The sequence below is a fragment of the Macaca thibetana genome, chromosome 1 (genome assembly GCF_024542745.1).
Source record: "Macaca thibetana thibetana isolate TM-01 chromosome 1, ASM2454274v1, whole genome shotgun sequence".
Classification (NCBI taxonomy): Eukaryota; Metazoa; Chordata; class Mammalia; order Primates; family Cercopithecidae; genus Macaca; species Macaca thibetana.
In genome coordinates, this window is record NC_065578.1 from 70,629,072 (window position 1) to 70,645,615 (window position 16,544).

General features: G+C 35.5%; 1 protein-coding gene across 1 annotated transcript in view; it reads right to left on the reverse strand.

The window, feature by feature from the left end:
* Positions 1 to 226: 226 nt before the first annotated feature.
* NEGR1 (neuronal growth regulator 1) overlaps positions 227 to 16,544 on the reverse strand; it is a 908,115-nt gene continuing 891,797 nt past the window's right edge. The window contains exon 7 of the mRNA XM_050804825.1: positions 227 to 11,906. Coding sequence (XP_050660782.1) covers positions 11,782 to 11,906 — 125 coding nt within the window. The 3' untranslated portion in view covers positions 227 to 11,781. The remainder of the gene's footprint in view (positions 11,907 to 16,544) is intronic.

A 16,544-nucleotide genomic window follows, 5' to 3' on the forward strand; every position in this document is an offset into this window, starting at 1 on the left:
TTATTATTATTTTATTAAACAATTTCAGCAATTGACTAGGAGAATTCATTTTTAATATCAAAGTCACAGAGAAATGGAAGTTTTAACTTTTTCATTGCATTCTGTGATGCAATGGAATGTTGTATTTTCCTGAGAAAAGAGTATAATATACTATTGTAGAAATTTAATTTTATATGAACAATAATGAAAGTTTTAAAGAAACAGGAGGAATGACAACTTGGAAGACGTAGGATAACAGCCTTTATTCATATCACTAATTGTAATATGTATTTACTAATTGTAAATGTGGAAACCGAAGCCCCATTCCAGAGAAGACATTGTTTTTTATGATAGATCCAGGCAACAGGAAACACACATGCACACACACACCCATACACACAAAAGAAGCCTTTCTTAGGAGAAAATATACATTAATCTCTCTCTTTCTTTCCCTTCCTCTTTCTCTTCTTTTCCCCTCTGTTTCTTTTCTTCTTCCTTTTCCTTTCTCACTTTCAGTTTAAAAGTGAAATCAGCTTCCCAGAGAAAGGATTAGAGAAATGGGTGCCTTTTTCTTCAGTTTGGTGATGGTGTTCTAAACGTCCAGATTAACTCTACCAGATAATTCTTTTTAGACAGCTCTTCGGAGGCCACCTAAATCACATTTTATTGTCAAATAAGTGGATGGATTAATGAATGAATGAATGCCACATGAACATTTCAGGTTATCTGAGAAACGTTAAGATCAACCACTTTTCAGTGTAAATTAAATCTGATTTTTAAAATTTCCAAAATCAACAAATAACAGGTGGTTCTTGAAATGATACTAGCCTGAGAATGTGCCTCAACATAAAAATCGAAACCATTTGATATTGTTTGGCCGTGTCCCCATACAATCTCATTTTGATTTCCCACGTATTGTGGGAGGGACTTGGTGGGGGGTAATTGAACCATGGGGGCAGATCTTTCCCATGCTGTTCTCATGATAGTGAATAAGTCTCATTAGATCTGATCGTTTTATAGGGGGAATTTTCCTTCACAAGCTCTCTTCTTTTCTCTGCTGCTATATGAGATGTGCCTTTCACCTTCCACCATGATTGTGAGGCCTCCCCAGCCACGTGGAACTGTAAGTCTGATAAATCTCTTTCTTTTGTAAATTGCCCAGGCTCAGCTATGTCTTTATCAGCACTGTGAAAACTGACTAATATAGCAAATTTGTATCAGGAGTGGACTGCTGCTGAAAAGATAGCTGAAAATGTGGAAGTGACTTTGGAATTGGGTAACAGTCAGGGGTTGGAACAGTTTGGAGGGTTCAGAAGAAGACAGGAAAATGTGGGAAAGTTTGGAGCTTCCTAGAGACTTGTTGAATGATTTTGCCCAAAATGCTGATAATGATATGGACAATAAAATCCAGACTGAGGTGGTCTCAGATGGAAACGAATAACTTGTTGGGAACTGGAGCAAAGGTGACTCATGTTATGTTTTAGCAAAGAGATGGGTGGCATTTTGCCCTTGCCCTAGAGCTGTGTGGAACTTTGAAGTTGAGAGAGGTGATTTAGGGTATTTGGTGGAAGAAATTTCTAAGCAGCAAAGCATTCAACAGGTGGGTGACTTGGGTGCTGTTAAAGGCATTCAGTGTTTTGTTTTGTTTTGTTTTGTTTTTGAGACAGAATCTCACTTTGTCACTCAGGCAGGAGTGCAGTGGCAGGATCTCAGCTCACTGCAACCTCTGCCTCCCGGGTTCAAGCAATTTTCCTGTCTCAGTTTCCCAAGTAGTGGAGATTACAGTCATGTGCCACCATGCTTTGCTAATTTTTATACTTTTAGTAGAGATGGGGTTTTATCATGTTGGCCAGGCTGGTCTCAAATTCCTGACCTCAGGTGATCGGCCTGTCTCAGACTCCCAAAGTGCTGAGATTACAGGCATGAGCCACTGCACCAGGCTGGAATTCAGTTTTAAAAGGGAAACATAGTATAAAAGTTTGGAAAATTTACAGACTGAAAATGTGATAGAAAAGAAAATCCCATTTTCTGAGGAGAAATTCAAGCTGGCTGCAGAAATTTGCATAAGTAATGAGGAGCTGAATGTCACCAAGACAGTGGGGAATATGTCTCCGGGGCACATCAGAGACCTTTGCAGCAGCACCTGCCACCACAGGCCCCTAGGTTTAGGAGGAAAAAATGGTTTTGTGGACCTGGCCCAGGGTCAATCTGCTGTGTACAGTCTAGGAACTTGGTGCTCTGCCTCCCAGTTGCTCCTGGTATGATTAAAAAAAAAGCCAAGGTACAGCTTGGGCTGTTGCTTCAGACAGTGGAAGCCCCAAGCCTTGGCAGTTTCCACATGGTGTTGAGCCTGTGGGTGCACGGAAGTCAAAAATTGAGGCTTGGAAACCACCACCTAAATTTCAGAGAATGTATGGAAATGCCTAGATGCCCAGGATGAGGTTTGCTGCAGGGGTGGGGCCCTCATGGAGAACCTCTTCTAGGGCAGTGCAGAAGGAATATGTGGAGTGGAGCCCCCACACAGAATCCCTACTAGGGCACCACCTAGTGGAGCTGTGAGAAGAGGGCCACTGTCCTCCAGATCCCAGAATCATAGATCCATAAACAGCTTGCACCATGCACCTGGAAAAGGCACAGACACTCAATGCCAGCTGGTGAAAGCATCCAGGAGGAGGGCTATACCCTGGAAAGCTGCAGAGGTGGAGCTGCCTAAGGCCATGGGAGTCCACCTCTTGCATCAGCATGACCTGGATGTGAGACATGGAGTCAAAGGAGATCATTTTGGAGCTTTAAAACTTGACTGCCCCTGTAGCCCCTTTGTTTTGGTCAATTTCTTCCATTTGGAGTGGCTATATTTACCCAATGCCTGTACTTCCATTGCATCTAGGAAGTAACTAACTTGCTTTTGATTTTACAGGCTGCTCATAGGCGGAAGAGACTTGCCTTGACTCAGATGAGACTTTAGACTGTGGACTTTTGAGTTAGTGCTGAAATGTGTTAAGACTTTGAGGGACTGTTGGGAAGGCATGATTGCTTTTGAAATGTGAGGACATGAGATTTGGGAAGGACCAGGGGTGGAATGATATGGTTTGGCTGTGTTCCTACCCAGATCTCATTTGGAATTCCCACAGATTGTAGGAGGGACTTGGTGGGAGGTAACTGAATCATGGTGGCAGGTCTTTCCCAGGTAGTTCTTGTGATAGTGAATGGGTCTCATGAGATCTGATGGTTTTATAAGGGGGAGATTATCTGCACAAGCTCTCTTCTCTTACCTGCTGCCATGTGAGACGTGTCTTTCACCCTCCACTGTGATTGTGAGGCTTCCCCAGCCACATGGAACTATAGGTCCAAAAAAACCTCTTTCTTTTGTAAATTGCCCAGTCTTGGGTATGTCTTTATCAGCAGTGTGAAAACTAATATACCATTATACAAGTTCTTACGTTACCTGATGAAAGAGAGCTAATTGTCTATCATAAAACCATAAAAACTTTGTTAATACATTTTGAAACCTGAATAATGAGAGAATAGGAATTCTGAACACACATACTAGTTTATCTATAAATTAGAAATATATGTTTCCAGGAAAAAAATGCTTATTCGAAATTAGAAAAAAACAAAACCCAGTCTTTCTCCTTGTCAACATTTAAAGTTATTAGACAGTAAGACATTCCAAAGCATAATTTAGTTGTTTATCAACAAGAAAAATGTATTACAAGACATTAATTTTATTCCAAATTTTTAAAAAATCTGCTTTTCTCCATGTCAGTATTTAAAGCAGGTGCCATCTTCTGATTAATTAAATCACAAGATGTTCCTTATGCTAACGTCTTAGCAAATAAAACTTAAACAGAAACTGTTAGTTGCACTGTTGTCATTTCTTCTTCTACTTTAAAAAAATTATTCAGAACACCACATGGCCAGCTTGCAAGCTTATTTTCCAGATCACTGATAGCAATGCAATTTTGTATTTGTGTGTGAGTATGTGTTTTGTTTTGAAAAAGACATCAGCTTGAAGCAGTTTCAAATCTCTGGCAATGATTTCTTAAGGAGTATGTCAAAAATGAGCTATTGAACACATTTTTGCCAGGTCACTTGCCAAGTACTTGCTAGGGAGATGTCAAGTTTCAGGGCAACCATAATCCACATTTATGAAACTACTTAGAAAACGATGTGAGAGTTCTGTGGATCTTGCTAAGTATTTTTAGAACAATCAAGAGAATTTTGTTCCTTAGTTTTAGCATATTATAGTCCTCAACGAATATTTTACAAATTTTTTTTCTCAGATACGGTCCCCAAATTTTCTCGAGAAATTCATGTGCTTGAATACTTGTTTAAGCACAATTCAGAACTGCAGGAGGTCTAAGTCTGCAGTGGCTTAATGTAAAGTTAACTTTTTTTTGAATGTAAAAAGGTCAAAATTAATGAAGAAACTGGCAAATTCAAAGTTCCACCAAGGAATAGCCCAGTGCCTTTAGCAATCCATTTGAAATGAAGGAGGGAAACCACTCTCTTTAACATTTTCAAGTTTTGAAAGTCTAATGAACCATGCTACCTCCTGTAGTTTCTACCAAACCAAGATGTGTGCTAGGACTGGGCTCATTAGCATTAAGTAGAAGCAGAACACTCAGGTCTGGCTATAGCTTCTTGTAATGTTTTCATCATTATAGTATTTGGTTGGCAAAATACTGCTATCTCAACCGTTACTTCATTTTTCTTACTGTTTTTGATGTAAAATTCCTGTTATACCATGAATTAAATGTTCCTGAGAGAAAAAAAAAAAAAAAGACTTTTTCTGTTAATTCTTTTTAACAAGTGCCCAAAATATATTATTTTTTCAACAACGTGGATTCTCAAAGTAAGGTAGTTCTTGTGACTGTTTACTTTCTCTTTCATATGTCCCAGACTATTGGATTATGGTTTGTGAGATAAGGAAGAAAAGGAGTAATGAAAACATAGATTATTAGATATATAGGTAATTTGGGTTTTTTTTTTTTTTGAGTCATTAAAGTAGGAATTACATTATCAAAGCTCAAAATGTTAGCAATGAATTTAATTCAATGGCTTTAAAATTTTTTACATCTCGTCTGGGTGCGGTGGCTCACGCCTGTAATTCCAGCACTTTGGGAGGCCAAGGCAGGTGGATCACTTGAGGTTAGGAGTTCTAGACCAGTCTGGCCAAAATGGTGAAACCCTGCCTCTACTAAAAATACGAAACTTGGCAGGGTGTGGTGGCACGTGCCTGTAATCCCAGCTACTGGGGAGGCTGATGCAGGAGAATTGCTTGAACCCAGGAGGTGGAAGTTGCAGTGAGCCGAGATCAAGCCACTGTACTCCAGCCTGGGCAACCGAGCAAAACTCTGTCTAAAAAAGAAAAAAAAAATTATGTCCCTTCATTGCAGAGAATAATTTTTGCTGAAATGAAAAACCACTAATTATTTGGGACACACCTTTTCAGGTTACTAGATTCTGATTCTTTTGGAGCCTCTGTATTTTTCATTATATTTGAACTCTTTTTCAAGCTGTAAATAAATAATACTAAAGCAAAATATTTCTGGTCTACAGATATGGGAATAAATTCTGAGGGATAAAGATTCCATTGAATTCTCCTCCTCACTCTGGAAGCCAGTTTTGCCTCCATGAGTACATTAATTTCAAGGTTTTTGATCTATAAATGTGTATGTTCCTTAAATTATCCTTTTATCTGGTTGTAATATCCTATCAGGTCCTTCATTAATGAATTAACATATTCATTTCATAAGTGTATGAAAATCACACTTTTTATGTTTTTTAAACTAAGTGGTGATATCCATAGGATTTGTATTATGTTCATAATTTGAAAACAAAATACAAATGTATTTCTTAGGTTGCATATAATTTAATTTCTAGAATTAGAATCTTTCTCTTGCTCTACTGTCCCAGCACAAACAGATGTTCATGTTAGTGTTTCAATATAAATGGGCTCAAACAACATCTCTCAGATTAGAATCAGTATTCTGTTGTGATTTTTTTAAAAAAGTGTGTATGTATTTTGATCTCCATTTCCCCCAAAATTCTGTTGATTGCAGATGTCTGAAGAATAGTCTTAGTGGATTATCCCAAACTTGACACATCTTTTGCAAAATGCTATACAAAAAGAAGATATATGTGATTATGACAAGATTCTCCACTTGGTGTGACTGATCTAATACAACCCAAGGCTGTGTGTCCAAAGGTAACTGCATTGTGAGTTTCACATTTCCAAAGTTTTAGGTGATATGTACAATCTGATTAGACTTTAAATCTCATATCCTCTGCAGGTATTGGAAAATACAAGGATGTCATAAATATGTATATTTATATTTAAAATGTGCTTACATTTATATAAATATATAAATAAAAATATACAAATAGTTGTTTATAAAGCTAACAATGCGATTATATGCTTTTCTTTTTCCTAGGTAGTGTGGGACTAGAAACAAATTTGGAATATTTTGCATTGCATATTTGGCTGAGATCTGCCACTTAGTTGAAGTATAATCTTCAGCAAGTGACTCAAAATTTCTGAATCTTATTTTCATCATCAATATGTGACAATAATATTTTCTCCTTTAAATATTTGAAAGTGTTGAGAAAACCATAATAGTAACACTTGGAAAAATGCTCCATTGTAAAATGCAAGGTAGAGGTAGTTGTGAGCCTTTGGGCAAAACTATAGTTGCCACAGTTGTCTCTGAGATGAAGTACTTTTCTTAGACTGAAGGAAATCCCTGGGAGAGATTGGTCTAGCCTTTGGATGACTGTGGGTAGAGCTTCTGAGGAGAAGAATGAAATGTATTCCTCTTTTCCTTCTCTCTAGGAATACTGGAAAGTATTTATTTGTTTGCTAAATTGCTCTCTTTCCACCAGTGATATCAACTCTTAAATACTTTTTAGTAAGTTTGGAATTACTAGAAAAACAGTGAATGTAAAAGTGAAGGTGTATGCGTCTTGGAAAGTTCAGAGGGAGTACATTGACTGATGTTTGGATCAAATTCCTCTAACTTGAATGAGTTACCTTGGAAAATTATCTCTACAAATTCTTACTTACATTTCTGACTGTCAGGTTAAAGTGAATAATTATTTTCTGTATACCTAGATGTGATTTGGAAGCATCTGTATTTTGCTCTATTCTGTTGAGAGGGAAACTAGCTCTGTTTCATGTGCTGGTTTTCTGTGTCTGATACTTGATGTTTCTGTTGCTGTGATGTAATTTATTCAAGATAGATATGATAGATGTTGAAAAGGGAAGAAGTAATGAAGCTGTGGGGAAAATCAGACATTTATTAAAACGTTTCCCATTTTTTTGTGGAGGGAGGGCTTTGGTGTATCTGGGTTTCTCAGAATAGCAATGATACCTATATTTCAAAATATCTTATAAAACCAAGCATGAATCTTTTTTATGGTTTGTTGTTTTATCTACCACATTGTTCTCATTTATTCAGTTGACTATCATAGAGGAACAGATATGGGAAAGAGGGCTTAAAGAATTCATTTGGCATGAGATCTCATTTGTGTATTACGGTTTGGTATTTACAAACTAAAGGTGTTCAGTCAAATAACATGTTTTACTTGGAAACCAAGGTATTTTTAAGGAAATTGCATCTGAATGCCTTCAGGTGCCCATTGTTTCATACCCAGCTGTCTTAAGAAATTACACTCTGCCTTGCTCTTACAAGCATTTGAGTTTTCATTTGTTTAGCCTGTAAGATCATCAGAATTTTATCATCAGTCTCTGTTGCTAACTCTGCTGTATTTCACCTGGTAAAGATTCTAAATAATTAATAATAAAATGTTTCCAGAAAACTTATTTTTAGTTTAGATGTAGTTCAGCTCATCAAACCTTTTAGGAATCAGCAACAGCAAGAAAGAAAATAGCGTGGAGTCCTTTGAAACGGTAGCATCTAAAAATTTTACCCTGTACTGCTTTAGAGTAAGCAGAAAGATGAATGTAATACAGGAAGTAAAGAGAATAGCAGAAATATCTTCAAATTATTATTTCTTCCTTCTTTCTCTTAAACTAATAGAGTTTTAAAATGAGTCAAATACATATTTTAATTGATAAACTGAGTTTATATTCACCTATTGGAAACAGTACAACATATTTTACATCAGGTTATGAAATATGGATGTTTTACTAAAAGACAGGAAGAGCTTTTTCCAGTCTTTAAAGTAAATACATATTCAAAGAATCTTAAGGCATACCATTTATTCATATTCATATCTATTGAAATACTGTACATCCACATACTTCAATAAATAGTTAAAAACCTGACCTCTTTTTAAATCATTTCTGGATTTCAAAAAACAATTTTTATTGAAAAGATTAAATAGGTAACTTTTGGCTGCGTCACAAAGCTAAGCACAATGGATAAATTAACAATTATTCAGTAAATTTGATCATTGTAGATGAATGACTTTGATAATTTAGTTTTTCAGAGTATTTTGACTTCAAACATAGGGGTATTTATATATATATATATATGTGTGTGTGTGTGTGTATATATATATGTTTGGGTTTTTTTTGCCCTGAATTATCTGGGTAATTTTCTCAGTTCTCCAGTCTACTTTCTAGATATAGCTTAAACATTATGATGAAGCATTAATTTTTCAGTTAAGTCATAAACCCCCCAAAAGCGGCTTTACATTTGAAATTCTCTCTCTCAAATCTCTTAGTGTCTCAAAAACGCTCACATTACTATAACTTGGGCAAACTTTTTATTATATAATTGCTGCATAATAGGAACTCAATGGTATAATAGGACTTACGTTTCAAATGTGCTCATTGTAAAACATAATTACACCACTTGCAGTTAAACTAAGAATGCAAATGTGTAAGTTAACTACCCTAACACTCTGATTCTTCCTTCCCTCTCATCCTTTCTTTCTCCCTGCCTTCTTCCCTTCCTTCCTTCATGCCTTCCACCCTTCCTTTTTTCCTCTTTACTGCCTTTCCTTTTCATTCTTTTTCTTTTCTCTCCATTCTCATTTTTAAACTGCTACTTATTTTTCTTTCTTCCTTCTTTAAAAAAATAGGGGCAACAAAAGGAGTCCCACAAATGGAACCTGTAGAAAATATAATCCTGAAATGAACAGCTAACAAAACTTGTTATAGATTAAAAGATAAATCAATTTATAAAACTGCTATTCTGAAATTGCAACAATCTTGTACAGTCAGGACTGATAAAATGGAGTAATCAGACATTTTATATGTCCATAAATGTAAAATCATCTACTTGAACATTATATGCAATACATTCACACAATAAAGCAAATACTGTAGCCTTATTTGACAATATTGAACTCATAAATACTCATGATTTCACTCTGTCCGAGGGCCTAAGGACTAGGAATGCTGCTGTGATACAGAAAAACATAGTGAATACCTCCTCTATTTAAAAATGTCACTCAAGAAAGTCTCTTCTAACATAAAGGCAAATACATATAGCTACTGAGCTATGACTGTACTTCTGTCACATTCTATGGTAAAAACACCAGACTCCACAAATTCGGAATCATGACAACACTTTGAACTAATTATTTGGTTCATCCATAGTTTATACCTCAATTTACCTACAAACCTTACAAAGAGGAGGTATTTTAACTCTAGGAAAGCGGTCACTGAATAATACGCATTCTTGATCTGTTTCTTTCTCCCAAACAATGGTAGTGATGGTTAACATTTTCTGTGGTAGCACCACTATTTCTAGTAAGTAGATTATTATGGAGTGTGCCACTTTAAAGCTGCAATACAAAATAATATTTTGTAGTTTATTCACCAATTCCACAAAGAATATTTTTTAAAAGCAAATAAATAATAAAGTTAAATGCCATATTTGTTCTAAAAACTCTTTTTTAATGTATCAATCAAAATAATGTCATACATTTATTATAGTTAGTAGATTTACTAGTTTTATGCCTTATCATTGCGATTTTGTGGAAAGAGTATACTATGTCCCCTCATTTAAGATTCACTTTTCTAATTAAAATTGATTTATGGTGTACTTTGGGACTAAGTTTAACTTGAAGAAAAAAAAAATCACAGTTTTTAAGCCATCCCTGCTAGGGCAACATACTAGATATCTCAAATATGTATAACCACTGCAAAATTTCTTGTCTCTAATTTTATTGTAGGATCTTTGTTGTTATGACTTAGAAAAGGGGACTATTTGTAGGAATCTAGGTGTACTGAAATTGGTAACTTCATCAAACCCGTAAAATGGCTTTCAAGGTGATGGTCTTTCTTTAGTAAAGAGTGAAACCATCAAACTATTCCTGCAATTTAATGTTTCGAGTAACAGCATTTTCCTTCAAAATGTAGTTTTCATTATTTATAGTAGAAATAATTTAACATTCACAATATTTTGATAATTAGTATATCTTAAGATATTCTCATCATTGGTGTTTTGTCTTTATTTGATCACATCTTACATATATCATGTAAGAAAAAATAAGGGATGGTCTTTTTTGGTTTTACTTGTTTGAGCTGAAATGGCTATATAGAAAGATTTTATTGAAGAATTACCTATTTTAGAGATTGGTCTGCTACATACCAATATAGAATGTCTGTTATAATATATTTTGGAACTTTTAAAATATATAACATGCATTCCAGACTATCAACCGAGTGATATTTTCAGATGGAAAATATGCAAAATGCTCCTGTCCACAGGAGCACTGCCTCTGTCATACTAACTTAGCTGCCACAAAACAAAATTAATGATGAGTGCTTACCAACTCATGTAGTATTAGGTGATAGGACTTTGTGCCCTTTCTGACAAATCATCTTAAAATTTTTGGCTTGGAATAGTGGAAGGAAAAGATGCTGTATTGCTAGGCAATCCTTTGAGTGGACTGTGCTGTCTTTTTAAAGGAAATGGTTTCCCACGGTGGATCTCACATTTAGCTACAACTAAAGAAATCATATGGTATATTTATTATACTGTTATTAAATTGTTTCTCATCACAAGAACTGAGTTAGTGTGGGGCAAAATTCACAAACCCCACTGTCAGTGCAGGAAGAGATTTTTACAGTCCAATAGCTCCTTCCTTCATTACTTAGAGATAGTGTATGGTTTAACTATCATTCTGGTTTATTTTTGCTTTCAAATTGTAAGATTTAGCAAAACATTTTATATTAGTTGGAGACAAAGAGAAAAATATTATTTTATGAAGGCACACCCATGCTGAACTTACAGGAAAGAGAAGCAGAGCTGCACAGCCAGTTATATTACAAGGCTCATTCCTGAAACCTGAATATCATGCGAGCAGAAAAATCTAGATATGTGTTATATTTTGAAGAAATAATCTGAAGGCAATATTATTTGCTTTTTTATCAAAAACGAAAAAATGCATCTTTGTAAATGTGGATTGACTCTTATTGAAACAGGGAACTGAATGCTTGTATTGCAGCCTTAAAGAATCACATATTCACTGCAATATTCGTTTTTGTAAACTACAGCCTGCAACCTAGCAGACCATGACTGAATGCTTTTGAAAAGTTGTAGATTACAAACATGAAATCACAATTAATATCCTCTAAAAGTAATTTCAGAGCTTTCACATCTTAAAAAAAGGACAATGTGTACTGCTTCACAAGGTAATGTAGCTAATCAAAAAAGAGTAGAATTAAAGTATTTACATAATGAGCAATTCTACAGAAGGCGATCATCCCCATGTAAGCACTGCTGATTATATCCCACGCTGCTTTTAACAAACTGTACCAGATTGGATCCAGCCATCAGCACTTTCAGAGAATCCTTAAAAGCCTTTTATGGGTCTTTAAATTTATTGTAGAATGGCATTCTTCAGGTAGAATATGCTGGTGAAAGAGGACAGTGTCAACACAAGGTACCAGCAGGAGAAAAGAACATCAGCGTTCCCGGTAATTCCATACTGGGCTGTACTTGGAGCTGGAAAGAAATGGAAAAGATTAAATCAAAATGTAATTTGTGTCTTCCAAGATCTTGACAATAATCGAAAGGTAGCCGGGTGCATTGGGGAAAGCACTGACATTGGAGTCAGACAGACTTAAGTTCATATCTGATTCTGCTATATGACAATGTGTGGGCTATGTGGCTAACTTCTCAGAGCTTCAGTTTTCTCAGGGCAAAATGAAAATAATAGAAATAATAGAATCCACCTCACAGGGCTGTGGTGAGAATTGGCGATGAAGCACATACAGCATATTACATCAACTAAACACATGCTAAGTACTCAAAAGCTACTAACATTATTATTCCTCTTATACATACTGTAAATATTTGTATTAGTGGACAATATTCATTCATGCGTGTATATGTAGCTGTGTTTTATTAGCTAAATACTGTACTAAATGCTAGAAAAACAAGAATATTGTCCCTTCCAAGGTCTTTTTTTTTTGGTGAGAAAAGATCTTCAAACAATTATAATACAATTCTGGGAATATTAGAGTTGCATGTGCATATCGCAGTAGCACAGACAAATTGTGCTTTTAAATATGCTGGGCAAGGGAGATTTCAAATACAGTTTTACCAAAGGAGACTATCATGTGGGTAGACGAAACAACATATTCAAAGGCATAAGAAAAGGACAGAGCAAGGTGTATCATGTAGAATGTAAAGGTAGATTTAGTCTTGCTGGACCATGAAGTTTGAGGCCTGAAGTGGAGGGAATTGAAACTAGACCTCTAGACAGGTAGAATGACCTCTACTGTAATGAAAAAGGGACTAGGTTTTTATACTGAAAGATATTTTGAAGAATTTGGAGAGTTGAATGTGTGACTACATTTACACATCAGAAAGATTACAGTCTTGTATATGGGGATGTTCACACGGTACTTGGCTAACAGTTATGTTGAATTTTCACTGAATACCTGAAGATTCATCACGTTTGGGATATTGTTGGAGTGTTCTGAAGGGGTACCACTTTGTTTATGAAAGGATAGTTGCCTACTTGTATGTAAATTATATTGTGTTCCAGAAATTAAATGTTACAACTGTGTTTGGACTTGTTTGAGACTATTCTCATTTACCATCATAATAATAATAGCAATAACAAGAAACCCACCAGCATATTTTAACCACCTTTTCTTAATGAAACCTGGATTTCAAGCACTATTTCCTAGTAGAAATTGAATAATGTAGCAAAGAAATTGACTACTTCATTTCTAAATTTATAACTCAAATCCAGGAGCAGGTTTAGTCACACTGAGTTTGAATTACCAGAGATAGTTTTAATGAAACTTTCACAAATGACTATATTACTCTGTAACAAGAATAAATTGTGTTGTTTACACTTCCAAGAAATTAAAGGGGATGAAAGATACATTGGTCCCTGCAGTGGGAAGTTTCCTTGACAATGCAATTATTGATTCCAGGTGAGTGGGATTTGAGCACTGAGACTACTATTTTTTAATAAACAGAGAGCAAAATTAACGATTTAATGCATGTATATAATTACAAATGAGTTTTTTTTTAAATAAAAAGATGAAGAAAGTAAGCCTATTGTTGAACAGACAGCTTTTCAATTTCTGATACATACAAAGTCTAATTTAAAGCTACGGAACTCCTTATTTTCCCTTTTTCAAGACCTAGAAAAATATTTTAAAAATATAAATAAATCTTTATTTAGTATATGACCTTCTCAATAATAGTTATGCTAGAATTGTTTTTCAAGAAAGTTGAGTGTAATAAAACTTGCATAATGGTAAAAGACCAATAATATGTAAAGCATATAAATGGTTTCATAAATAAGAAATAAACTTTAAAAGCTAAGCATAAAAAGCAAAGGTGAATTATTTTTGTTATGACAAATTAAGTAGTAACATTAAATGGGTAGATTATCAAGGCCCCTCAAAACTCCTTATCCATCCTTTAAAATGCATTTTTGGGCAATCGTTCCTGGATCCCCTCTCCTTCTCCAACAAACTGAGCTGACTACCCCTTTTGTGTCATGAGACCATGAAATATATATGTTATGTAACATCACACTGCATTGCAAATATTTGTTTACATATTCATTTCTTCCAACAGATTTAAACTCTTCTAGGTCATGTCTTATTCATCTTTGTGTTTCCAGACATAAAATCTGGCAAAGTGTGGTATATAGTGGATGCTCAAGAAATGTCTAAGTAAATGACTCAATCAAATGAATGGGTCATAATCAAAATGAGTATTTCTATCCTACAAAATGGAATCTCTTCTGTAGCAAGCCACATGATTATAGGCTAGAAAATGTACTATAGTAACATTTATTCGTTCATTCATTCATTCATTCATTCAGCAAGTTTTAATTGAACTAGGTACCAAGCACTCTCCTAAGTGCTGGCAATGCAGCACCTAATAAGATAGGTATGATCCTTTTATTACTTAATTCTGCCTTCCCCAATGTAGTTGTATCTTCTTTCACTCAGCCTCCTATTGTCTTAAACATAACAAAGATATTACCAATAGCATATTTTAAATTTATTACTTTACAATTAAAATAGCATACATTTTTTTCACTGATGCCACAAATGTATATACTTTTTTTTGTTTGTGAATATAATACTTATATCAGTCCTGAAATAAACTAGAAACTGGGGGATGAATTATTAGCTTGCAGTTGTTACAGGCAATAGACTGTGGAGCAAACGTGAATAATCAGTAGACCAAAACACAAAGATCTAAGTTAGTCACCATAATGTGAGATCAGATACCTAATATCAAGTTCTATGTCATCAATCATACTCTTTAACTATCTACTGAATATCTATTATGTTCATGGGGTTGAATTAAGCCTCCCATAGGCAAAGATGAATAAAACCCAATCCTGTCTTTCAGGAAGAGCTTATTCTAGTTGGGGATATAAATAAATAGGTAAATATAGAACATTAGGGTATATGGAACTTGAAGGATAATATACAAACTTGGGAGGACTCCCTAGGGGGTCACGGCAGATAAGTAATCTAGGCAACAGTTACAAATACAATTATTTTTTACAAAATGCAATGATATACATACGTTAGTACACACATATCTCATTTTTAAAATGGCTCTATAACATTCCATTGTTGGGGCATGCCATTGTTATGCAACCTTATTCCCATTAGCTGGTATTTATTATGTGTGGTTTGTGTGTGTTATGACTGTTTGGCTGAATTATTTGAAGAACAGTGCTAATGACACTAAAGGTAAGGGCCTCAGTATTATTTGGGTCAATAGATTTTCTTAGGTTAAATGCAAATCTACTACTTGATCTTAAGAAAATGACCATTAGCTATTAGAAATTAGCCTCAAGACTGGACTGAAATATCACTTAGAAAAAAACCTTCAGAAAATCCCATACGACAAATTAAGCATTACCGCCTTTCCCCCATATTACTTAGTAACTGGTAATACACTTACACTCTTAACCTGTTTAGGTCAAGAATGTCTTGAAGCAAAGATACATTATATATATCTTTTATCTTTGATACTGAACACAGAGTTTGGTACTTAAAAGGTGTTCAGTAAATGTTTGTGCTTCACATCCATTTCCCCCAGTTACCACAAACCTATACGGAGACAAAATACCTTGACTTCTTTTGTCAGGGAGTATCATCTTTTCCTTTTGTATTTTTGCTGAATCTTTCTTCTTCTTCTTTTAGTTTCAGGCTCATTATACTTTGACCTGTACAGGTCAGACTACCTCCCTTAAGTATTTTGAGCAAGAAGACGGATCATTAAGTAGACAATATGGGAACAGAGCATGTACTGAACTTTATAACATCATACTCTTGCCACAAAAGACTGTCAGCATAGGTGAACCCATAGGTCCAAGCTAGAAGCCTGAATTCCTTAGAAGACACCTAGTTGAGCCTCTGGGATGGCCAGACCAGTTGAAGGATCTCTGCCAAGTTTTTAGCTGCTTTTCAATATCATGCTGCTATTTACCTTAAGTAAAATTAGGCAGGATAGGTCGTGTGATCAGAGGTGTATCTGGGCTATGGCAAGGGCTTTAGTTTCATTCTAAGTGACATGAGAAGCCATAGGAGAGTTTGATTATTTTTAAAGGATCACTTGGCTACTCAGTAGACAATAGATTGTACTAGGAAAGGCAAGAGTAAAGCCTATGCTGATCGGGTGCAGTGGCTCATGCCTGTACTCCCAGCACGTCGGGAAGCCGAAGCCGGTGGATCACCTGAGGCCAGGAGTTCGAGAATAGCTTGGCTAACATGGCGAAACCCTGCCTCTACTAAAAGTACAAAAAACTAGCTGGGCCTGGTGGCATGCACTTGTAGTCCCAGCTACTCAGGAGGCTGAGGCATGAGAATCACTTGAACCCGGGAGGTGGATGTTGCAGTGAGCCAAGATCGTGCCACTGCACTCCAGCCTGGGCGACAGAGCAAGACTCTGTCTCAAAAAAAAAAAAAAAAAAAAAAAAAAAAAAAAAAAGTAAAGCCTATGCTAGCTCACATTCAAGTATTCCCCATTGTCTATTGAGTGAAGCCAAAACTTCAGGAACCTCTGCCATCAGGTTCTAGTCAATTTATCCAGACTCACACCACTTCTTCACTCTAGTCATACAAGCCATTTTCTGAGAACATAGAG